General features: G+C 34.8%; 1 protein-coding gene across 2 annotated transcripts; it reads left to right on the forward strand.

Annotated features, from left to right (window-relative positions):
- Positions 1–4,061: 4,061 nt before the first annotated feature.
- LOC147396075 (protein TPR1-like) lies at positions 4,062–18,784 on the forward strand. 2 transcript variants are annotated; one of them, XM_086449896.1, is made up of 25 exons: positions 4,062–4,530; positions 4,612–4,791; positions 4,895–5,008; positions 5,146–5,304; positions 5,496–5,670; positions 5,780–5,915; positions 6,587–6,705; positions 6,833–6,968; positions 7,179–7,288; positions 7,948–8,017; positions 8,093–8,166; positions 8,250–8,345; positions 8,438–8,530; positions 9,924–10,051; positions 10,596–10,830; positions 10,923–11,090; positions 11,196–11,291; positions 11,643–11,795; positions 11,877–11,987; positions 12,080–12,259; positions 12,385–12,513; positions 12,602–12,697; positions 13,666–13,848; positions 13,935–14,110; positions 18,349–18,784. In XM_086449896.1, exons 1-25 carry the CDS (start codon positions 4,451–4,453, stop codon positions 18,566–18,568), a joined length of 3,417 nt encoding a protein of 1,138 aa, XP_086306022.1. In that variant the 5' UTR covers positions 4,062–4,450; the 3' UTR covers positions 18,569–18,784. The 2 variants fall into 2 exon arrangements, with proteins under 2 accessions (XP_086306022.1, XP_086306023.1); XM_086449897.1 differs by having other exon boundaries at positions 4,063–4,530; positions 18,352–18,784.
- The last annotated feature ends 6,973 nt before the right edge of the window (positions 18,785–25,757 follow it).

Consider the following 25,757-nt stretch of genomic DNA (forward strand, 5'->3'; position numbering starts at 1 on the left):
AGATATATGTGACGTAGGGATGATGTACTACTCTAGCCTTTTAAGGAGATGCTGACACATTCCCGAAAAGGCCACTTTCTTTTAGATTGGCTTGTCTACCTCTGATTCCTAGTTCTCTACTTAAAAATGATTAGCTACTACTTATCCGACCAAACATTAATAATTGAGCTAACGTGTCCGCTTTTCGGTGCAGAACATGTGTGGGACCGATGATTGTGCAACTCATGCTGAAACTGGGCCCACCTTCAATATGTCATTATCTGTTGACGTCATACCATGTACTCGTCCAACTTTGGGTGGTTTATCTTTTCTTACTATATTTATATCATTTGTACACTATCAACCCCGTGAAATCGACGCATAACGCGTTATTTGTTTATCCATAAAAGCAATCACCGTAATTACGACATGTGGCAGACTGACGACCGCAAAGGAAAAAAATTAACTGTAAGATGCTTTTTCGAAGTACGATGAGATACACTGCAATGAGTCGTTATATAGTTAATCATCAGTTTTCCGTTAGTAGGTCCCACAATAATCTACGGTTATAAAGCTATGAGTTAGTATTCAGAACTTCAGAACGTCCGTAGCTCTGCTAGTTTTCAGAACTTGTGAACTTCTAGTCAAACTGTCAAACCTAAAACATAATGAGACGTAAGTTTATCGCGATATGAGTTATTTAAAATCTGTCGCGATATTTAGCGTTTTACTGTATTAAGGAGAATAATTGCCGATAATTTCATTTACTCGTTGCAAGACTATTAGAGTGGACCTTAATCTGCCATTCCTTGTGCGCCCCACTTTCAAAACATCAGAATTGTCTTTTCCAAACCGTATTCTTCTCGCGAGAAATTAAAGAACCATAGAATTTTCTTGTTTTATCTCTTTTATAGTCTTCTTCTCAGACAAATAATTAGAATTAAGTTGCCTACGAAAAAAACATGGAAAATGCTTTGTTGCCTGCCGTTGGACACTGGGTCCACCACTGAGTTGACTGGCAGTGCATAGAAAGCCGTTGATTTTCCTATTTATATCTCGAGAAAATAAATCTAGGGTTATTTCAGTGTTGGACCCAATGCATGGTATCACGACTCACAAACCATATTACGAGAATGAAGCAGCCGAAGTTGTTTGGACGTAAACATCACTTTATATTTTTATAGTAAAAAATAGTTATTAATTAATTAATTAATTTAAAATTTGGAAGACACGTCCAACCAAAGTCATTTAAAGAGATTCTACTAACACACAAAATTGTACTTACAACATACTAATTTTATTATTATTTTTTAATGCGAGTAGAGTTTCCCATCTGACATAGAGAAGGCAACTAGGCTATTAGAGCACCATATCTTGCCTAAATCCTTTAGGTACATGTAATACCTCTACAAAACACACATATCAAGTAAGTCGAGATAAATCATGTAGTTGGCCAAAAAGGACAATACGTCAATCCTTATAAGATTAAACTATTGTTTGCATATGAATTGGTGTGTTAATATTAAAGATGATCTTTTTAAAAATGTAATTAAACCATGATGGAATTTGGTTGGAATGGTTTATATTTATTAGCAAATTTCAAAGTATGTATGTATTTTTTCTAAATAATCATTATTTATTTTTATAAAATACAAATTAAAAAAAAAAATCAATTATTCATTAAGTGAATCGACTTTATTATAAAATAAAATCAAAACCACAAGTTTGGACTGACTTTTAAACTACATGTGCAACATGGGTAGGTTAGCTCGAGCTCCACTCGATTAACGAGTGAGCTAGGACCGGGTTATGTAGAGCACGAGTTTAGCCTGAGTTAAAACAACTCAATTTCTTGTTTAAGTTGTAGAATTTTGAAACTACCTAACTCGAGCTAACTTGAGCTGAAGCTGATTGGGCTGAGGGCTCTATCACTTGAGTTGGGCCTGGGTATACCATCCAACTTGTTGAGGTTGCACCCATATTTTAAACATTCCATTAAATCAAGTAGACTTATTAATATTAGTTATTTTGTCATTGCATTTTCCATTATCATACATTATAATTATGATTGAATAATTTTTTGACAGTGGAGTTTCATAATTTACACATCTTCTTCAATACACTAATTGGTTGAAATATTGCAATGCAATCTTGATGTCATGGTATAAGTCTAGATTATTTATATACAAGAAAAGTGACAAAAAAAGGGGAAAAAAAGAAGACAAAAAACTTATAGGATGATTTTAAAAATGAGATACAGATAAGAAAAAAAATCTGGAGGATGAGGACAAGTACAACAACGATCATATTGATCTCCTTTGATGCCTATAGGTATGTCAAGATAAATTTATTTGAAGAAAAAAATATAAAATAAAAATAGATCTATGGATCTAAAAGGAACAAAAATAAAAATAAAAATGAGAGAGATGAATGAATTCTTTAAAGAAAATGAAAATCTTCTAAAAGTAAAAACATGGTTCAAAGGATTATAAAAAAAACTTTAAAAAAAATTGAAGGAAAGAAAAGAAAGTGGGATAAAATAGAATAGATAATAATTTCTTCTTATTCAACTAAATTAAGATGGATGAATTTTATATGATCAATTATAAAATGATATTTTTCACAATATTTTAAAGTCTATCTAATTATTATAATAAAAAAAAACAAACCGGGAGAGATGATCTTTTTTCCTTAAAAATAAATTAAAATTCTAGAATAGTAAATGATGAAATAATTTAATGTTCAATTATCATGATGATGTGATATACTTCTTTACCATTATAATGAGAGTAAACGGAGTAGAAGTGGTTCAACACCAAATTTTAAAGCCTTCAAATGCCCCCACCATTACATTTGGACTTAATATACTCAGGGTCATTTTGATAAATAAAACACAAAATAAGAAAATTACCGCCCACAACTCTAGAATCATGTGTGTTATTTATCAAAATTATAAAAAATGTCTTTTTGTTGTTGTTGTTGTTGTTGTTGTTGTTACTGTGTAGTATTAAAAAACCTTTTAACCAATTTATTAAATTAAAAATAAGACCTTTTGATACTTGTGTGTTTGCACATGCCATATTCTAATTATTATAAATTTGGGTGAGAATTCGATGACTCGTGGTAAAAATGCATGATTCCAGTCATTTAAATACAAAATCTAATGGTTGAGATTTACTCTCAAGATAAATATCTCCTAGATGTGTATTATGCAAATACATATGAATCAACAGATTTGGATTTTGTGTTTACATGATTGGAATCATGTGTTTTCTCATGAGTCATTTTTCACGAGTTAACATATTCCAACCCCATAAATTTTGACCAATAATAAAACAATTCAAAAAAACATACATATTTTGTATTTGATTGACGTGGTAATTATATAGAATCATGACTTTTCCCTTGTTTATCCCGAAAAAGAGATCTATGAATCTAGGCACTTACCCTGTCAATTCGTATGAGATCAATTTTTCAAAGTCTATTTATTGCACTTTATACCGTGTGTCTAAGGGCACACATTGTAAGACCCATTATATATATTCAATAAAAAGCTATTATTATTTGTCTGAGGAGAATGTCTTCCTTCGTCGAAGCATTGACTTAGTCAAAGTTGGTGGATTGAATATACGTATCGGATAGGATCACACGACCCGACAGATTGACCTCACGTTCGCAACATTGCTGTGGACTTCAGTTCTACAAAATAAACAGTTTTTAATTATAAATAAAAATAAAATACTAATTAATTATCCGTACTGTATCGTTTGAGGAGTTAAAGAGGATTAAAAATATCACGAGAAATTAGATATAAAGTAGTTTGAAATTAAATCTCTAGTTTTGAAAGGAGAAAGCGACACGTCATCTCAAGACAGGTTGTCGATGTGGTGGACTTTAAAAGAACATTCATTATATTTGAGTTTCGAGCTTCGAATCCGCGGGAAATCTCGCCTTTTTCATGCCTGTTTGGGAAGTATAAACGTAACACTATCTATCAGATAAGTAGGAGTACTTATCACTGAAAAGATATAAGTCCAAGTACGTATCATATAAAAGTCGGTGATAATTCAAGTCTCGTGCAGAACGCATCGAAGAAAGCGAAATCTCTCTCTCTCTCTCTCTCCTTTATCCCTTTTTCTTCTCTAACTCTTCGAAGATGGAAGTAGAAACCCTAGGAGATTGTCGAATTCCTCCCTAAAAAGCAAGAAACTTCGGGCCATGTTTGCTCCACTTTTTTTGTGATTTACTGTTCGTTTCATCTTTGGTTTCGAATTCAGTTTTAGCGGAAAAAAAACCATTTTTTTTCGTGTTTTGTTCTGGGAATTTGTGTAAAATTCTGAATACTTGCTTGTAATTCTCTGTTTTCTGGTTGATCTTCTTAATTTGAGCATCTGAGAGAATTTCAAACTAGTTTTTCTCGTTGGTTTTTTTGGATTGTGGCTTCAGAATTGAGTTTCGTTTTTGGGTAAAAATGTCTTCTTTAAGCAGAGAATTGGTGTTTCTTATACTCCAATTTCTCGAAGAGGAGAAGTTTAAGGAGTCTGTCCACAGGTAAGGTCTCTCTATCTCTCTGTTTCTTCATCTCTCTATCTTCTGTGTTTTGGTGGTGATTTGGTGTTTTTGGTGAGATAGGCTGGAACAAGAATCTGGGTTTTTCTTCAACATGAAATATTTCGAGGAGAAATCTCACGCAGGTGAATGGGATGAAGTTGAGAAGTACCTTTCTGGATTTACCAAAGTCGACGATAACAGATATTCCATGAAGATCTTCTTTGAGATCAGGAAGCAGAAGTATCTCGAAGCTCTTGATCGGTAATCAAATAGAATTTTATATTTGTTTAACAATCTATGTTTCAGTCTATGAGTTAACATTAAAGTTTTTTATTTGTTAATTTTTTTTTTTTGTGTTATCCAGGCAAGACAGAGCGAAGGCCGTCGAGATATTAGTGAAGGATTTGAAAGTATTTTCAACTTTCAATGAAGAACTATATAAAGAAATCACTCAACTCTTAACTCTTGAAAATTTCAGGTAATTTAAATTTTTTGTATCCATTTATGGTGTACATTTACTTCAATTCTATTACTTGGCAAAGATGGAGAAAAAAGGTGGGGGTTAAATTTTTCACTTTGTGGAGAACTTTAGTTACTTCTCTTATTTGAATGCAGGGAAAATGAACAATTGTCCAAGTATGGTGACACCAAATCCGCTCGAAGCATAATGCTTATAGAGCTTAAAAAACTGATAGAAGCAAATCCTCTGTTTCGGGATAAACTGGTTTTTCCTACTCTAAAGACATCAAGATTGCGAACTCTAATAAACCAAAGGTAAAATGGGTAATATAATTTACTGATTTTTGTTAGAAAACCTTGGTAGTGGTAGTAGACATATAATTCAATGTATCCCATTTTGTTATCTGTTCTTGTTTTGCATTTCGTACCATAGTCTTTATGGTTTTTGTAAGATTGGAACTGGGTTCAGACAATGTTTCTAAAGTATGGATTGATGGTCTATGTAGTTTGAATTGGCAGCACCAGCTCTGTAAGAACCCAAGGCCAAACCCAGACATCAAAACCTTGTTTACAGATCACACTTGTGCACCTCCAAATGGGGCTCGTCCACCTACTCCAGTCACTCTTCCAGTTACCGCAGTAGCAAAACCTGCGACATATGCAACACTTGGAGCACATTCAGTATGATTTTGTTCATCTCAGAAGTTTTGAATTTGATTTCTTTAGATGAAGGACCTTCAGTCTTGAATGCCGAACAATAAATCTTTTTGTACAATTTTGTTGAATGTAGCCCTTTCCACCCTCTGCGGCGGCTGCCAATGCTAATGCTAATGCATTGGCAGGCTGGATGGCGAATTCGGCTGTATCCTCATCTGTTCAGTCTGCAGTTGTTGCTGCATCATCAATATCTATTCCACCAAATCAAGGTCAGAACTTTAACAGAGTTACAATTGTTGTTATTTATAACAGTTGCATTTCAATTTTCAAGAGATAAGTATAGTGGAAAAAATGGAAAATGAGTTGTGTTGAAGATCTTTCTCATTTACAGTTATTCCACTTCGAAATAATTTGTTTTTGTGAGCCTAAAATGTCTAAAGACTGAAGAAGACCAATTAACTTGTCATTTGTTCTGTTTACTAGAGAACTGAGATTACAAAGATATCTGTATTTCCCATTTGTGGCTGTTTTCTGTAACATATTTCTAATGTAGTCTCTTTGACTACCCACCTCCATAACCTGTTCACCAACGGGTGGCATTGAAATTCTAACAGTTTGGTCTCTACTCTCTAGGTTCAACCAATATTTTTAGTAATAAAAAAATGGAGTCTAATTTTTTTTTTTTGACCTGATGAAGAACCCAATGTCATTCACACGGAAGTTATTGGCACAAAATTTCTGGTTTGCATTCCTCTTAACTGAGGAAGGTAAAGACTAGATATGTGATATTCAATATTTGAAAATCTCAAACTCTATAATTGAAGTTATTGCCAGGTAAACTGGGAATTATGATTTATGAGCTGGGCAAGTAAATCATAGCTGTGGTTCCAAGTAAAAATATCCATGAGTGCGAACTGACTTCATCTGTTTTCCTTAACAGTTTCAATTTTAAAGCATCCAAGAACACCCTCAAGTGTTCTTGGTATGGTTGATTACCAAAATACTGATCACGAACAACTGATGAAAAGATTGCGTACTGCGGCACAACCTGTTGATGAGGTGATCTGAAGAAGCTCAGAATTGCATTGTTTCTAGTTATTGAACCAATTATTTTTACGTGGTTTCTCGTTTCCATGGCTTGACATAGAACCCTATTATTAGACTAATTTTTCCCTTTCATGTTCAGGTTAAATATCCAGCACCTCTTCAACAAGCTTCTTGGTCACTGGATGACCTGCCAAGAATAGTGGCTTGTACCATTCATCAGGGTTCTGATGTCATGAGCATGGACTTCCATCCTTCCCATCACACGTTACTTGTTGGTATGAAAGCCATGTGATCCTGATGTGCCTGTATCCCTAGTTAATGTAAATTAAAATTCCTTCTTTTATAGGTATAAATTTTTATCAATAAAAGAAGGAAAAAAATGGCTCGACCTCCTTGCCATGTATAGAGAATTTTTTTTCTTATTATGATAACATTATTACATGGAAACTTTTTCACTTTCCTGAATTGGATTATCTTTGGACTAGTCGGTTCTGTCAATGGTGATATTACGCTATGGGATATTGGGTTGCAAGAGAGGCTGGTATCAAAGCCCTTCGCTATACGGGACATGACAGCTTGTTCATTGCCATTTCAGGTTTGTGTGAGATCATTTAGTCAAATTTTAATAAACTGCTTGTTCAAAGTTGACAATTTTTTGTTTGTCTGAGGACATGGTTGGTTAATTATCCCCCTAGGGAGATGAGTCAAGGGATGGTTTTGGTGGAAATTTTATTCTCACCATGGAGATCATCCTCACAGAAACCAATTTTTTCTCAAACTTCTAACCACATCAAATTTGAAGTTCAAGTTAATATTAAAAATGGGTGCCCAAGAATTTTAACTTTGCAATCCTCTTTTGATAAGCCTAGAAATGTAGAATGAGCTTATTTTTGGTGAGGAAATCATCTTCATTAAAATTCAGCATTTGTCTCATCTCCCTGTGGCCCCATTGCATGTTATTTTATTGTGTAGAAATGATTTTTCAAATAAATCCTAGTTGAGGATATAACCATCTACAAGGCTGAGGAACTGATCTTGAAGTCAGCATTTATAATTCCATTTTTGAAAGAAGTCTCTAATTTTTGAAGAAACAGTCATAGTTTAGCCAATTTTGACCTTCTATAAATTCAAAATTCTTAGAATTGTGATCTGGAAGTTGAGAAACTAATCTCCTAAACTAGACCTGATATTCAACTCTATTGATTTTTGAAGAAAAAACTCATGCTGAAGTCTTAAACTGAATATTTCTTGCAGGCTTCATTTGTCAAAGATTCATCGATATCTATTAGTCGTGTTACATGGAGTCCAGATGGAAATTTAATGGGTATGTGTGGTTAAATGGGGACTAGGTTAATGTATGCCTTGTTGTACTTCTTTACAGTTGCTTGTCTTGCTGCAGGGGTTGCATTTACGAAACATTTGATTCACTTATATTCATATCAAGGATCTAATGATCTACGCCAACAATTAGAGGTCTGTTTTGAGTTAGTTTTTGGTGCTTTTTCCAACGAAGCAAAAATTGTAACTGTGGTTTGACTTGCCCCCTTTCTTCTCAGATTGATGCTCATGTTGGCCGTGTGTATGATTTAGCATTCTCTCATCCTAACAAACAACTATGCATAGTAACTTGTGGGGATGATAAGCTAATAAAGGTTAGAGCAACAAAAATAAATTCCATTGTGTTTAATTTGGCCAAAACATTTTATATGTACAGATTCTCTCAGTGATTTTTTAATTCTAACAGGTGTGGGATTTGAATGGACGGAACCTTTATAACTTTGAAGGTCATGAGGCACCCGTTTATTCTGTATGTCCTCATCACAAGGAGAACATTCAGGTACGATTACAAATGCTTTCTATTGCTAAGTTTATAATGCATATCGGTGATCATTTGGATCTTCCTCTTTAATTTCTGAATCACGTTTTCATATCATGTAAAAGAAATTGCATAAACAAATTTAAGTGGGTTAAATAATTGGCTATTATTTATGGTACAAATATTTAAGACGCAAGTGCAAAATACAGAAAAAAATTAACTGAAGTAGCAGTAAACAAGTCTTGTTCAAAGTTGGTCTTTAACAGGGTACATATTGAAGTTAATTTATCTTTTTGAAAATGCTCAAAAGCATCTACAGGAGACCTGTAACTTCACTATTTAGGTCTCCAACCCACTTTGGAAACAAGTTGCTAGTGTTGCAAGGATTTATTCTGTAAAGAGAAAACTTGAGGTGATGGTCACGGATACCTCATACCTGTCCCCATTTTGGCCATATAGTTCCAAGTGGCACTCTTTGGTCAGCTTAACATTTTTTTTTCTTCAGGGGTTGCTTCCCTAGTATTTTACCCATGGTTCTGATTCATGATGAGAAATGCTCAAGTCCAACATCTACAATTCCCCTATCAATCTGATGTTTGGTATGTGGGTTAATTGAATGGTTCGCCAAAACTGGCTGAAAGAGTGTGCCACTTGGCAATATATGGCGTGACTGCATATGACCATCACGGGGAACATATATTTGTGACCAGCACCTCAGGTTTTCTCTTAATTTCCTTTAGTTGGTTAAGAGTGCTATCAGGAATAAGATAGGTTTGTTTCAATTTTTCTTAATGTGCTAAATTAAAGAAGACTACATGCATTCAAGTCTCCAGGATGTTGGGCAAGCTTTTTCCCTGTTGTGAAGATCTGATAAGTTACTTCAAGGTTGATACTTAACAATACTAACCGTTGAAAAACCTAGACCTCAACTGTATTGACTGTTGAAAACATTGCAAAGTAACTTTGAGTGAGATATCTAAAAGCTTTTGAAGAACAGAGATTGGTTTGCACTCACCAACTCAAAGGGTGAGTCGTATAGGATTCCTTTCACTATTTAAAGACATTGGATACAACTCATAGAGATTTGGTTACAGCTCATAAGGATTTAGTTTCCTTATCTATCCACAAAGAAGGGAAAAGGTAAATATAAAATAATAACAAACATAATGTTGCTTGATTCACGTAATCTGGAATCCCGTTGATTTCGCAACTGATTGCTTGCATTTGGGCTGGACATATTGTGCAGTTTCCTTTATAATATCCAATCAAATGAAGATATCATAAACTTTTTAGCCCTGAAACTTAATCATAAGTATGAAATTTTTCTGTAGATGAACTTTAGTTTTATCTGGGCTTCTTGTTCTAATGTAGATATGCCAAAATGACATTATGGTTTCTCTTTGCAAATTTGCAGTTTATTTTCTCGACAGCCGTAGATGGGAAAATTAAGGCCTGGCTTTATGACAATGTGGGTTCTAGAGTTGACTATGATGCTCCTGGACACTGGTGTACTACAATGCTGTATAGTGCTGATGGTAGTAGGTAAGAGAAGTGAAGCCCAAAATGCCAAAGATAATAAACTGTTTATGAATTTCTCTTTATACCTTGTAGATACTTCCTTTCATCATTCTGTGTGAAGCCAAGTCTTCTGTCAAATCAAATGTGCCATATCTGCTGTCACTAACCAGTCTACGTCTCTCTCTCTCTCTCACCATCAAGTTGTACATTCTTTCTAACTAGGGCTATATTCAACCTTCGCTGCACGTGGCCAAACATCTCACTTGATTCTTCCTTAATTTATCATTCATCTCTTTAATTGTGTGTTTGAGTTCCTCTCTAATCTCATTAACCGATTTCAGATATTAGCCAATTTTTAACTGGGATCTCATTTGTTTCCTTACCATTTGTTGTCTCATTAGTCAAAACTCTCTCATACATGTTTTTCAATTTTATCAGTGTACCCTTTGGGACTCCTTTCTGTCCCAATACCCACCTAATTAACTCTTTTGGTATTTTTTTATGTACTTTCTAAGTCAGTAAAAACCATTTGACGCATACCTTACAATTGATCCTTTATATCTCTCAGATTGTTCTCTTGTGGGACTAGCAAAGATGGGGAGTCTTTTCTGGTTGAGTGGAATGAAAGTGAAGGAGCAATAAAGAGGACGTATTCTGGTTTTAGAAAGAAATCAGATGGTGTTGTGCAGTTTGACACGACTCGGAATCACTTTTTGGCTGCTGGTGAAGATAACCAGATAAAATTTTGGGATATGGACAATATCAATGTTCTCACGACCACAGAGGCTGATGGTGGACTTCCGGTTAGTATTCTTTTATTTATTTTCTGGTTTCATTTGTAGACATAAAAAAAAAAAAAATTTGTATCATTTAAATCATCATTTTATTTCTTTAGAGTCTTCCCCGCTTGAGATTCAACAAGGAAGGAAATCTTCTTGCTGTTACTACAGCAAACAATGGTTTCAAGATACTTGCGAACACTGAAGGTCTCAAATCTCTGAGATCGATGGATACTCGATCCTTTGAAGTATTGAGAGCTCCCATGGAACCTGCTCCAATTAAGGTAACAAATTTATTTATTTTTTTGGGTGGGTGTCAAATATTAAGGTAATGATTATGGTATTTACTAGAGTTTTTTTTTTCCAAATCTTATGATTTCATTGATCAGATATCTGGTGCTACTGTGGTTGGGAACATTAGCCCAGCCATCAGTAGGGTGGACCGCTTAGATATTAGTTCTCCCGCAAAGCCTTCTGCTATTCTTGTAAGTCTGATGAATTGAATGATGGTAATTTTAACTCACTTGATTTTGACTCGATCTTAGCAAGTACCAGGTCATGATCCATCTGTGAATTGAGATTATGGTGCCTTGGATGACTCGGTTGTGTCTAACTTTGATGTCGCAAGGTTACTTGGATGATTCAGACATGTCTCATTGTTTAGGAAAAATGTGCCCAGTAACTTAAAAAAATGCTGTATTGCTTCTTCATGACTTGATTCCAGATTGTCCGAGTAAATTCTATCTTGGCCAGGATGGACCAGAGCCCGAGTCCAACATTTTGAACTTTCCTGAGAACATCTTAGCTTAGTTTTAGTGTTTTACTTTATTTTGTAGAATGGAGTTGATCTTTCTTCTAGAAGCATTGAAAAGCCCAGAACTTCTGAAGATGTACCTGATAAAGCCAAACCATGGGAATTGGTTGAAATTGTGGATCCTGTTCAATGCCAAGTTGTTACCATGCCGGGCAGCACAGATCCTTCCACCAAGGTGTGTTGCTGTTACATGATTTTCAAAACTCATTCTGATATACTTCGTTGCATTTGTAATGGTTTGACAATTCATATCCAGGTTTCTCGACTTCTTTACACAAATTCTGGTGTTGGGGTTTTGGCTCTTGGCTCAAATGGGATTCAGAAGCTATGGAAGTGGGGCCGCCACGAAAAAAATCCAAGTGGCAAGGTAACTAATAGCATTAAATGATTCTTGTAATTTGTGATTTCTTATGGGTTGTTTAATAGAAAAAAAGGTTCTGAATCTAGTGAGGGTTAAAGGCCACTGCCAGTATTGTACCACAACATTGGCAACCAAGCAGTGGTCTTCTTATGACCAATGATGTTTCAGATGTAAACCTTGAAGAAGCAGTCCAGTGCATAGCACTCTCGAAGAATGATTCGTATGTAATGTCTGCATCTGGTGGAAAAATTTCATTATTCAATATGATGACTTTCAAGGTAAGTTGAAAAATTACAGTTTATGCTTGTCTGCACAGTTATGCATGCAAGTTCATGTTTCAAACTTTGCTCATGTTGACTCTCTTTGTATGGTTGGGGGCATGGGATTACATTGATATGCACAGGTAATGACAACATTCATGCCACCTCCACCAGCTTCAACTTTCCTAGCTTTCCATCCGCAAGATAATAACATTGTAGCAATTGGAATGGAGGATTCAACCATTCACATCTACAATGTTAGGGTGGATGAGGTAATTACTTCCAGCTTCAGAAACAGTGTCTCATATCACAACTCTGAACTACTCTCTCAATGGAATGTGATTGGTTTGCCTTTTTCAGGTAAAAACAAAATTGAAAGGTCACCAGAAGCGGATAACCGGTTTAGCTTTTTCCACCAACCTTGATGTCCTGATTTCATCAGGTGCCGATGCCCAGGTACGTTGCCCCCCTTTGGTTACAATTTGTTCCTCCCGCCATATGCATAACATTATACCCTATAAGAACCCTACTTATGGTAGATCGTCTTAACTTTTGATCTATTGCCTTTCATTTTCCTATCTATGTTTCTGTTCTGGGTAGGGAGCTTTTATTTCTTTCTCCTATTATTTTATCTGTTTGCTTATAATAATATGGAACACAACATGGAATATCTGGATTATCTCAATTATCAAAAAAATGGCCCAAATATGTCTTTTGCTCTTATTTATCAAGGAGTTATTAGTTAATACCAAACATGTACAGGAATGGATGAATATATTCATTATATCCTGAGAAACTACTTGAACTTTGCAGTTGTGTTCATGCTGAGAATCACTCTTGTCACTGGGTTAGAGGGTATCTTTTTCCATGTGACTTCTCTTTCTCCATGTCACTCCATCTCAAATTGTGACCCCTCTGAAAGTAGAGCTATCTATTCACCCCTTTCCCCTTTGAGAAGTATAGGCACAGAAATTTCTTTTGCTCACTGAATCCGGGTTCCACCAATCACATGAACCCGCGTGTATTGAATGTATCCCCAATATACAAAACTACCCTCGTTAGACTTGACATGGCACGTGCTAGAAGTCTCTGAGCACTGTGACAAGAAATTGTGAGCACGTATAGCCTATAGGCACTCTTCCCGGCTCCTAGATGTGCATCTGCTGACGTGATCCTTTGGTGATTTGCACATGAATCTATGCCTTTTACAAAAATGGGTGATGCAGTCTGTTCCTATGGCTCCTGCGCTTCTATTCTTAAAAAAAAAGGTTGTGGACTCACTATCATCGTCTATACCTTTTATAACATACATGGAAAACTGGAATGGAGGATTCTACCATCCTCGTGCAATGTTGCATTTGTTCCTTGCAATGTAAGAAGATCTTGGTTTCACTGGATATTAATATAACAGTTTCCTTATGTAGCTCTGCATGTGGAACACTGATACTTGGGAGAAGAAGAAATCAGTTACAATCCAACTGCCTGCTGGGACAGCGCCAAGTGGTGACACCCGCGTTCAGTTCCACTCCGATCAAATCCGTTTGTTGGTATTCCATGAAAAACAACTAGCCATCTATGATGCCTCAAAGATGGAATGCATTCGTCAGGTATACAGTTAATCTGATAAAAGTTAGCCCTCAAATATGTGTCATTATGACTGGTAACTGATTTCTTGTGCATGCTTTCTTTGCAGTGGGTGCCACAGGATGTGTTGTCTGCACCCATAGCTTATGCATCATACACCTGCAACAGCCAACTGGTTTATGCTTCTTTCTGTGATGGTAACATTGGTGTTTTCGATGCTGATAGCCTGAGACTTAGATGCCGTATTGCACCGTCAGCATACATGTCCCAGAGAGCATCATCCAAGTAAGTGGTCTAGAATTGCTTCAAATTATTGCACATACCTTTTCATAATCTTCATATATAAGCAATGTTTTGAATTTCTATAGACATTACTAGCTATTTATTATTTATCCTCACTCTTGATTAACATTACAGCTTTCTGGGGTCTTCTCCTCCATAACAAAATTTGGGTTTCCGATAAAGCGATTAACTTATCGTGCTTTCTTTTTTTCCAAATTTACCTGTATGATTTGATTTGATTAATTTGTTTCGAAGCTTGAGAAGCTCTGTACAGTCACACCACCTTGTTGCTATAATCCTGTTTCCTTTGTTGATTGGTATACTTGATCATTGCTACCCACTGACATTTTACGAAACCTATCTTCACTATTGAAATCAGTCTTTTTATTTTTATTTTTTATGAGTGCTGATATTCTAAGTAGAAAGTCTTCATACTCGGCTGATGTATTACAGACACGGAAGCATAGATCTGTTTCCTCAGGATACAAAAATATAAATCTTTTATGAGGATTTGCATTCGTGTATCCTAAGGAAATAGATCTATGGTTCTGTGTCCATAACACGTCAGCCGAGTATTGATCGAGTGAAGACTTTCTAGTTAGAAAATCATTATTCTTTTTTTATTTCTCAAGACATTTTTAAAATATTGTAATTTATATGATAACATAGGGTGGAAATCCTAAAATAAAAGTAGCTCCAATAAGGAATATGATAAATTTGGGGGTCCAACTCAAAATCAATTGGTAACGAGTGGAGAGGCCCAGGAGCTCATAAAGATAGAGACAAGGCAATGAGCGTCTGATGCGGGACTAAACTCAGCATGCCCCCACACGTGTGGGACGGACTTGCCCAAAGCATGTGGAGATATGAATTGGGTGACGTGGAGGTGAGAAAGGCTCACTTTGATAGCATGATAAATTTGGGGGTCCAACTCAAAACCAATTGGCAATGAGTGGAGAGGCCCTAGAGCTTATAAGGAGAGAGACAAGGCAATGGGTGTCCGATGTGGGACTAAACTCAACAGAATAAAACAAGGAAAGTTGGTTAAAGTAGTTTTGATTATGTGCAATCTAGACCGACAGTGTCACCAGCAAGAAGTGATTTGGTTTGGGTTAAAGGCCCTAAGAGAGGGAAAGCAAGGTTGAAAGGGTCGATTGAAGTTGTTAGGAAACATTTGAAGACATGCTTTAGCATCAAATATGATTAGATAGATAGAATTGATGACATTCATGGTTCTTACTAAAGAATTTTAAATAACAAAAGAGATTTGAAAATATATATTTTTATTTTCCTCTTTTTCTCATATTAATGACAAGTACATAGGATGTCCTTTTACAAACAAATTATGTTGGAGGTGTATCCTTATTTTAAGGATTACACTGTTACAAGAGATATTTGAGTAGTGATTTTAGGAGGGATTGGGTCATTCGGCAGATCCATTCCAAAGACTTGTCTTTGACAAAACATTGGATGATAAGGTGAATCGTGTAGTTGGTTTAGAACCCAACTTGCATTGATCTGGACCATTAGATTCTTGGTCTTCTATACTCCCCCTCAAATTGGAATGAGGTCGAGATCACATGCCAAATTTGTCTCTTAATTCAAGAAATAATGCTTTAGGTAACGGCTTGGTAAGAATGTTAGCAAGTTGAAGACGTGAGGGAACGAAACGTGTAACCAAGGATCCAAGAGTCACCTTCTTTCTAACAAAATGATAGTCAATCTCAATATGCTTTGTGCGAGCATGAAAAACAGGATTAACAGTCATGTAGAGGGCACTCATATTATCACAAAAGAGCATAGATGGTTGAGAAAGAGCAACTCCAAGATCACGGAGAAGGAAAGACAACCAAGTGAGTGTGTCCGTTGTAGTAGCCATGGCCCGATACTCTGCTTTGGCGTTGGAGCGAGCAACTGTAGGTTGTTTCTTTGCACTCCAAGAGAGACAATTCGAACCAAGAAAGGTGCAATAACCCGTAGTCGAACGCCAAGAGGTGGGGCATCGAGCCCAATCTGCATTGCAAAATGCATATAGATCAAGTGTGCTTTTGGAAAGAGTGCGAAGGCTACGATCTAGTGTCCCTCGAACATAACACAAGATGTGTTTGACCAATTGAAAATGGCCAACAGTTGGTTGGCTCATGTATTGACACACTGTACCGAATATGAAAGGTCAGGCCGAGTCATAGTAAGGCATTGCAAACCGCCCACAAAACTTTGATAAAGAGTAAGATCAGAAAATAAGTCATCGGAACTACGAATGTAACTCTCCTTAACAGCCATAGGAGTAGATATACTCTTACATGAGTCCATATTTGCTTGATGAGGAAGATCTTGTGCATATTTGTATTGAGATAAGAAAAGTCCATTTGTAGAATGATGAACCTCACGATGCCCAAAAAATAATGTAACAAACCAAGATCATTCATGGAGAATGTTAGACTAAGAGTGTGGATGAAGTCATCAATGAGTGAGGTATTATCTCCTGTAAGTATAATATCATTCACGTATAATAGTAAGACCATTATAGATCCCCCATGCCTATATATAAAGAGAGAAGAGTTTGAAGTGTAGACTCTGCAACACTGCAAAAGAAGCCATGTCCAAGGAGAAACGTACTGAAACGATCAAACCATGCCTGTGGGGCCTGCTTGAGGCTATAGATGGCATGTTTAAGGCGACATACTGCATGAGGATGAGATGAATCAATAAACCCTGGAGGTTGTTCCATATAAACAGGTTCTTGTAGGTACCCATGAAGAAACAGATTTTTAACGTCTAATTGACGAATGGGTCATCCTTTTACAGTAGCAACGGTAAGAACAATACAAATACTTCCATGTTTAATGACAGGACTGAATATTTAAAAGAAATCAATACCTTCTTGTTGATTATACCCTTTAGCAACTAATCGGGCCTGAAGACATTCTAAACCACCATCAGCTCGTAACTTAGTTTTGAATACCCAACGACATCCCACAATATTCATCGATGGGGACCTAGGAACAAGATCCCAAGTGTGATTATGTATAAGGGCTTGCATTTCTTCCATCATGGCATGCTTCCAACCATCATGTTTCATGGCCAACTTGACTGTCTTAGGTTCAAGGGGAATGGGAGAGGTGAGAAGAGCATACTTGGGATTTGGTTTCAAGGTACCCACCTTGCTTCTAGTAACCATAGAGTGAGATGATGGAGGAGAAGGCGGATTGGGAGGGGAAATGGTATCATAAGAAATAGGAATAGTTGTAGAATGATTGGGAATGGGACTATTGGTTGGTGATGCTTGGATTGGTTGTTTGGGTAAGATGTGCTGAGGAATGCCATTATGAGGATTTCATTCAATGGGAGGGTCAACTGATGGGGTTGGGATTACTTCGACATTAGGAAGGTGTTGATTAGCTTGGGAGAAAATAGGTGACAAGGTTTGGATAACTGAATTAGTGATGGGAGGTGGTTCATTAGATGAGGAAGGTGGACCAATGATGGTAGAGACAGGTGAGTTGCATGGGTCAACCCACTCATTGAAGGTAGAGAAATCACCACTTTCTTGTTCAACATTAGAAGTGAGTTGAACAAAATGAAAATTATTTTCATTGAAGACAAGGAAATATATTTTCATTGAAGACAAGGAAATATATTTTCATTGAAGACAACATGACATGAATTTTTTAGAGAAATCAATACCTTCATGTTGATTATACCCTTTAGCAACTAATCAGGCCTTCAGACGTTCTAAACTACCATCAGCTCATAACTTAGCTTTGATAACATAAAGAATTTTAAATAACAAAAGAGATTTGAAAATATATATTTTTATTTTCCTCTTTTTCTCATATTAATGACAAGTATATAGGACGGCCTTTTATAAACAAATTATGTTGGAGGTGTATCCTTATCTTAAGGATTACACTGTTATGAGAGATATACGAGTAGAGATTTTATGGTGTATCCTTATTTTAAGGATTACACTGTTACAAGAGATGTATGAGTAGAGATTTTTGGAGGGATTGGGTTATTCGGCAGATCCATTCCAAAGACTTATCTTTGACTTAACGCTGAGATGATAAGGTGAATCATGTAGTTGGTTTAGAACCCAACTTGCATTGATCTGGACCATTAGATTCTTGGTCTTCCATATTTACTCCTATGGAACACCAATGATGATGATTCTTTTAAACTTAAAAAAGCATTTAGTTTTTTTTGTTGTGAATTTAATAATAACAAATTCTATTTTATTGCAGCCAACCTGCATACCCACTTGCTGTTGCAGCACATCCGCAGGTGCCAAATCAATTGGCAGTTGGGTTAACAGATGGTACCGTTAAAGTGATAGAGCCGTTAGAATCAGAGGGGAAGTGGGGAGTGGCGGCGCCTGTTAATAACGGAATACCGAATGGTAGGACGGCAGCACCATCTGGCACTAGTAACCCAGGTCCTGAGCAGCAGATCCAAAGATGAGTCTTCCAGGTGTTCTACTCTACTCATGTCTCTATTTTTATTTTATGTTCTGCACAGTTGGTAGGACTGTTGTGTAGCAGTTTAAAGCTAGTCATACAAATGATTAGAGCAAAAGATAAAATCATGTATATTATATGTTATTGGTTCTATTCAAATGTCTCATTTAGATCTTCGACATCTGTGTTCAAAATAGATATTATTATTATTTTTTAATTATTGTAGGTCTTTGAACTTGGATTGACATTTGACACCTTATGAAATTGCTTGTGTATTTGCCAATCAGTTCCACTTTTTCCTCTTTCCTTTAGAGTTTCTTCTTTAATTCAAATCCATTTTATATTCTCAGCCCCATCTCATTTTCACCTTCTTCAAAGCTAATACACTGTGTGTGTGTGTGTGTACGCTCAAGAGCGCGCACGTGGGGTTTTGAGAAGGAATGGGGGTGTGAAATAATGTTCATACCCAGCCTTTACGCACCTATTGACTCATATAGTAGGGAGTGTGATAATAGAAGTTGGTTGGATAGCCGAAAGAGAGCAAGTGGGGAGGTCCTGTGATCTGAAAGTTTGGCAAACGCTTTTTGAATCCAAATTTAGGTGGGAATCAATTTGATCGGGTTAGACTCGGAGTAATTCTTGAGTGGAAAAGGGGAATCCAAGTCTTGTAGTGTGGAATTGGACTTAGTCTACCGAACCAAGTATTACTCGGCAGCTACAAGAAGTAGAGGTAGTGTAGTCCTGTTTGGATCTATATATTTTACCGGAACGAGAAAGAAATTATAGACCTGATGTTAGATTCCATTTTTTCTATGCCCAATTAGAGATGTGTCTAAAAGTGGGGTGCAAGTGGTTCGGTTTGTGGCCAAATTGGAATCGAATCGACATAGGTCGGTTCCACTAAATGAAATCCATCACATACTGCTCATATTGTAGTTTAAATTTGTTATTGTGATCTTTCCCAAAAGAAATTGATTGGAACGTCTGACTTAATTATCTTTAGATTGAATGAATTTATGAATAATGCACCATTTTAGTTATTTTTCAATTTTGATGTACCATTTTGATAAATTTCTCTAAAAAAAATAGTAACAACATAATTGCAATTTATTTTAGTAAAAATCTGATTTATATTTTTTTTTCTTCCAAAAATTAAAATTCATCTTTTTTACAAATAGGCCATCTCATTTTAAGCTCAAATAAATACTTTATATGGAAACTTAAAGAACTTTATTAACTTAGAAGGCAATTATATATATTTATAAAGAAATGGCAAAACAAATCGATTCTGAATACCCACGGGTACCCACCACTACCAGATAAAATCAAATAGATTCTGATTCCTATCAATTCAATTCTTTTTAGATAGCGGTGCAACTTGGTCTGGTCCAAACCGAGAGCCGAAGCAAACCAATTACTTTGAGTTGGTTAGGTTCAGTTTGCAACAAATTGTGATTTGATATTGGGTTAAGAAAATGGAGAACCGGTTAATTTGGTTCAAGGTTTGTATAAAACCGAACCCTTATGTGGTATATATATATATATATGAAATGTTCAGAATCCTACTATTTGCCCTACATGTTTGTCCTATAATGGACTGATTTTTTGTGAAGACGATCTCTATGGTGAGGAGACATCCTCACCAAAAATCAGCCCATTCTGAAACTTCTAACCCCATGTATTCCGTAACTTCTAATCCCATGTTTACAAGTCGAAGAATCATGGACCGTCAATTTTTAGTAAACCATTTTTTATGGAGTTAGAAGTTTCGGAATGAGTTGATTTTTGGTGAGGATGTCTCCTCACCATAGAGATCGTCTTCACAAAAAATCAGTCCATTATAGGGCAAACATGTAGGGCAAATAGTAGGATTCTGAACATTTCATATACATATACCACATAAGGGTTCGGTTTTATACAAACCTTGAACCAAATTAACCAGTTCTCCATTTTCTTAACCCAATATCAAATCACAATTTGTTGCAAACTGAACCTAACCAACCCAAAGTAATTGGTTTGCTTCGGCTCTCGGTTTGGACCAGACCAAGTTGCACCGCTATCTAAAAGGAATTGAATTGATAGGAATCAGAATCTATTTAATTTTATCTGGTAGTGGTGGGTACCCGTGGGTATTCAGAATCGATTTGTTTTGCCATTTCTTTATAAATATATATAATTGCCTTCTAAGTTAATAAAGTTCTTTAAGTTTCCATATAAAGTATTTATTTGAGCTTAAAATGAGATGGCCTATTTGTAAAAAAGATGAATTTTAATTTTTGGAAGAAAAAAAATATAACTCAGATTTTTACTAAAATAATTGCAATTATGTTGTTACTATTTTTTTTAAGAGAAATTTATCAAAATGGTACATCAAAATTGAAAAATAACTAAAATGGTGCATTATTCATAAATTCATTCAATCTAAAGATAATTAAGTCAGACGTTCCAATCAATTTCTTTTGGGAGTGATCACAATAACAAATTTAAACTATAAGATGAGCAGTATGTGATGGATTTCACAGATAGCCAGTGATCTGGATGGACTTTTCTTGGCAATATCAACTTTTAAATAGATGGGATCATAATTGATATTAAATGTAACTAAGCTTCAAAGAGAGAATGATAGAAATTAATGTTATTTTGTAAAATAAGAATTGTGATACACAATATCATAATTTTAGATAACAATGGGTAGTTTAAGAAAGAAAACCTGGGATGTTTGGGTAGTTGGGTTACTTTAATATCAATATTCTTCTACAAATTAAATCTGACCTTTTTTAAAGGATATCTTTCCCTCAAGTTTTAGATCCAAACCAAAGACATTAAGCACAGAAACTGAAAGAAATTAAAATCAAGTCAATAAAAGAAAGAACCCATTGCAAACAAACTGAGAAAATTCTTACCAAAACTCAAGAACATTTGCTAAAAACTACTTCACTAGTACATCAGCAACTCTAATATCTAATATCTCGACGTGCGCACCCTAAATATTACCTTAAATCTTATTACACTTCATGGTCATGAATCATGGGCACTCAGTCCTTGGGCTGGAAATTCTGTAATTAAATTTCCAGTCTCATGATCATATTGAAAACTACCAGACAGCCTTGGAGGTCGGCACCGTCCTCCCATTAGAATTCTCTTCTTGCACAACTCCCTATCATTATCGTCTTCTTCCGTGTCACCTGTTTCGATCTTCTTCAAAGACCGTGATTTCCTCGTCAAAACATTAATCAGAAAATGACGTTTTGGAGTAGGAGCAGACTTGCATGGTACTTCTTCAGTAGAACTCTTCATACTTCCACTGCTATTACCAACAGAGGTACTTCTCTTACCTTTAATGAATTTCAAATTCAAATTAGCTCTCTTGACAATGAAACTCTTGAAAGAATGTGGTAATTTCAAAGGTAGCTTACTAGGCGTGAAAGAAGTTTCTTGCACGACCGTTGCTTCCTCGAACCCAACTGATTTTACATCTTCTTCAATCTCCGAATCTTCCTTAAATGAATGAAATTCTGATTCTGGAGAGATGGGTTCTAATCTAAATCCATGATCCTCACTATTCATAGCGTAGGTACTAATCTCACTAGTACCTTTGGATGAGTCGGAATCCTCCAAATCAGACTTATATGAAATATGGGTATTCTCTTCTTTCCTACTATAATTACTACTACTATCACTGCCATTGCTATCAAGATCATGGGAGTGACGTAAATCCGAAACTGACCCAATCTCTGAATCCTTATCATCATCATCAAAAACATTACACCCATTCTCTGATTTCTTCTTACCACTAAAAGCATTAGTGGCATTACTGAAGAATGATGTAACTTTATTTGAAAAAAGCTTTCTTGGGTTACTCCATTTCTTCTTCAAATCGTAGTTTTTTTCGTCGTTTTTGAGATCAATTGGTTGTTTTTTCTTCTTTACTGTCTTGACAAGTAACTTGGGGATCTTGATTCTTACCTTTGTAAATGGTTTATTTGGAGTTGTGGATCTCTTGTCGATGGTGCCCATGCTGATGTTTAGAAAATAAGATCTTTGAGACTTTGGTGTTGTAGCCTTGGAATGTCCCTTAATAAGAGCTTTGCAACTCTTCTTTACTCCCATTTTTCCAAGAAGAGATACCATTGTTTCTTTGGGGTTAGAGAGAATGAGAGTGTTGGAGTTCTTTTTAGTGCCAAGTGAAGCCATTGTTGCCTTGAAAAAAATGGGTTTTTTCTTAGAATTTTATTTAATATTATAATGAGAGAAGGAGAAGGTGGACTAGAATTGGTTTGACAACAAAATTCCCGAAGGAGAAGGAGGAGTAGAATTGGTTTGACATCAAAAATTTTAAAATACCGAAAATGCCCTGACATTTTGTTTTTAAACTTATTATAATTGAGGTTATTTTCGTCAAAACTTATAAGATTATAACCCATGATCCCTATATTCTCGTTAGTTAGTTTTCTACAACTTCGAAAATATCTTTAAATTATCTTCATATTTAATTAATTAATTATCTAAAATTACAAAAACATCTTTTTTATTATTTTCAAAATAACTTTATTTAATATTTAAAATTACGAAAATAACTTATAATAAATATAAAAAAATAGATTATTTATTTAAAAGTAATTTTAAAAAATTAAGCATTAGAAGTCTGATTACAAGTGGTTCCACACCAAAATTTGGAGTCCCAAAAATGCCATTTTACATTTTAAAAACTTAATTCCATGATATATTTTCTAAGATTCTAAAAAGAAAAAATTATTATCTTCATCATCCCTTTATTGTGATTTGTTAATATTTTAAATTATGAAAAGGTCTCTACAATATCAATTTTTTTTCTTCTAAATTTAAACTTAATAAATATAATTACATCATCTGTTCAAAACCCAATAAAATTAAAATCTCACGACTCTTTTGATTAGTTTTTCAAAATTATAAAAAATAACTTTTACTATGTAATCCTTCAAGAAAATATTTTGTAATTTAAAATATTAACATGATAAAAGGTTATTTTTGTAAATTCATACAAAAAATTGTATGTTTAAATGACTGATGTGCGTAATTCGCTTTGGCATGAAATTCGGAAGAGATTGAGTTGTTGGTTTACGATTAGAGCACGCCACGTATGGCCAATTCTCCCCTAATGTTTAATAATCCTTCGGGAGATTTTCTTATTAATTAATCCTTGATTTTTAGGGATTAGTTAAATAGTCCATTTAGTAAAATCATCTTTTCTAATTAAACCCTGAATCCTGCTATAGATATTTCTCATAATTAAAATATTGAAATTGTCCTAACCATTCAAACTCACCATTTTCATCCAAAAAGATTGGATTTCTGAAACCCTGATCGAGTTTTTGGTACTCTATTATGATGAAAAAGATTTGAGAAGGAAGAAGTTATTTTCAAGCATTTTAAAGATGAATATAAAAAACTACGATTTTTCAATTTTTTTACTTCATTTTTGGATACAAATTGATCAAGGATGATTCTATTGGTTTGAAATCATCTACACAATTCAAAAAACAAAAAACAAAAAAAAAAAACAAAAAATTGAAAACAATTGGGTTTTATGGTGTTGATGTCAACAATTTTTTTTTTATCGAGTTCGACATATTTTAAAAAAATTGTAATTTTTAAAAAAATGTCGAACTCGACAATAAAAATATTGAACTTAAAAATAAAAATTGTTGACCTCAACGTTGTAAAACCCATGAAAAAATACAAGATATAATGACTTTTCCAACTAAAATACATAGAAAATTTGACTTATAACTTGATATAACGACTTGTGTAAATGATTTCAAATCAAAATAACCATCCTAGATCGATTTTCATCAAAAAATAAAATAAAACAATTGAAAAATCCTAATTTTTTACATACGTATTCAAAATGCTTGAAAACGACTTATTCTTCCTTCTCAAATCCTTTTCATCAGAATGGAATCTCCAAAACTCGAATGGGATGACCGTAATCCAATTTTTCCCAGGAAAATGGTGAGTTTGAATGATTAGGGCAATTTCAACATTTCCATTGTAAGAAATGTCTAGAGTGAGATTGTGGGGACTAATTAAAAAACAGGGATTTACTAAATGACTATTTAACTAATCCTTAAAAGTCAAGGACCAATTAGAAAGAAAACCTTCTACCATAGATCATTAAGTAATTTTCCCTTTCAAATTTGTAACATGCCCCTTGACCGGCTCTCATAACCAATAAAAAATGATTTAAATTTTTTTGTATTTTTTACCAATACTAATCGTGATGACGATGGTGTTAATGATGATGATGATGATGATGGCTCTCATAACCAATAAAAAATGATTTAAAATTTTTTGTATTTTTTCCCAATACTAATCGTGATGACGATGGTGTTAATGATGATGATGATGATGATGATGATGGGATGATGTCAATGATATGACGATGGTGATGATGATGATAATATAATGATAGTGATGGTGATGGTGATGAGGAAGAAGGCATTGATATTAGGGTTGGCAATGGGTCAGGTCTTGTCATGTGAGATAAGAATATTTTAAAATTTTATACAACCCAAATTCGACACATTTAATAATTTTGTCAAACATTAAAACATCAATGTGACACATTTATTAAATTAGTAACGTTAAATAGACTACTTAAACTGAACTGACCTGAGCCAATAGAATAAAATTCTAACCTTTAGTTCTATTACCATTGCAAAAAATCATGTTGTGGATTTAAGCCAAACACATGTTTTTCATAAAACTAAAATCACAAGGGCAAAAAGAGAAATAACAATGACAAAAATTATAAGAGAAAAAAATGGAGAGTGACGAACGGAGAGAAATAGAAAAAGATGGGATACAAGTAGGTACTTGTCACCTGTGTGGCATTGTTCTTTTTCTTCTTAAATTATAGAGACGAAGAAAATGAGAGAGAATCATAAATTCAAAGAGAATGACAACTAAGAAAATAAGGATTTTATGAATTTTAGTCGTCATATTAATTTCTTGCAAAGAGATTTTCGAATTAAAAGTTTAACCATTAATTATTTGATAAATATATTAAACACTCTAGATTTTAAAAAGAGGAATTATATTACCACACTAACTTTTGCTAATTCCACCCAATTCATATGTAAATTACCATAGAATTAACACACATCTTGGGAGTGGCAATAGGAAAAGTTGGTGTGGCAATCGATCAAAAATAT

The sequence above is a fragment of the Akebia trifoliata genome, chromosome 8 (genome assembly GCF_017979445.1).
Source record: "Akebia trifoliata isolate Shusen 1 chromosome 8, ASM1797944v1, whole genome shotgun sequence".
NCBI classification, from domain to species: domain Eukaryota; kingdom Viridiplantae; phylum Streptophyta; class Magnoliopsida; order Ranunculales; family Lardizabalaceae; genus Akebia; species Akebia trifoliata.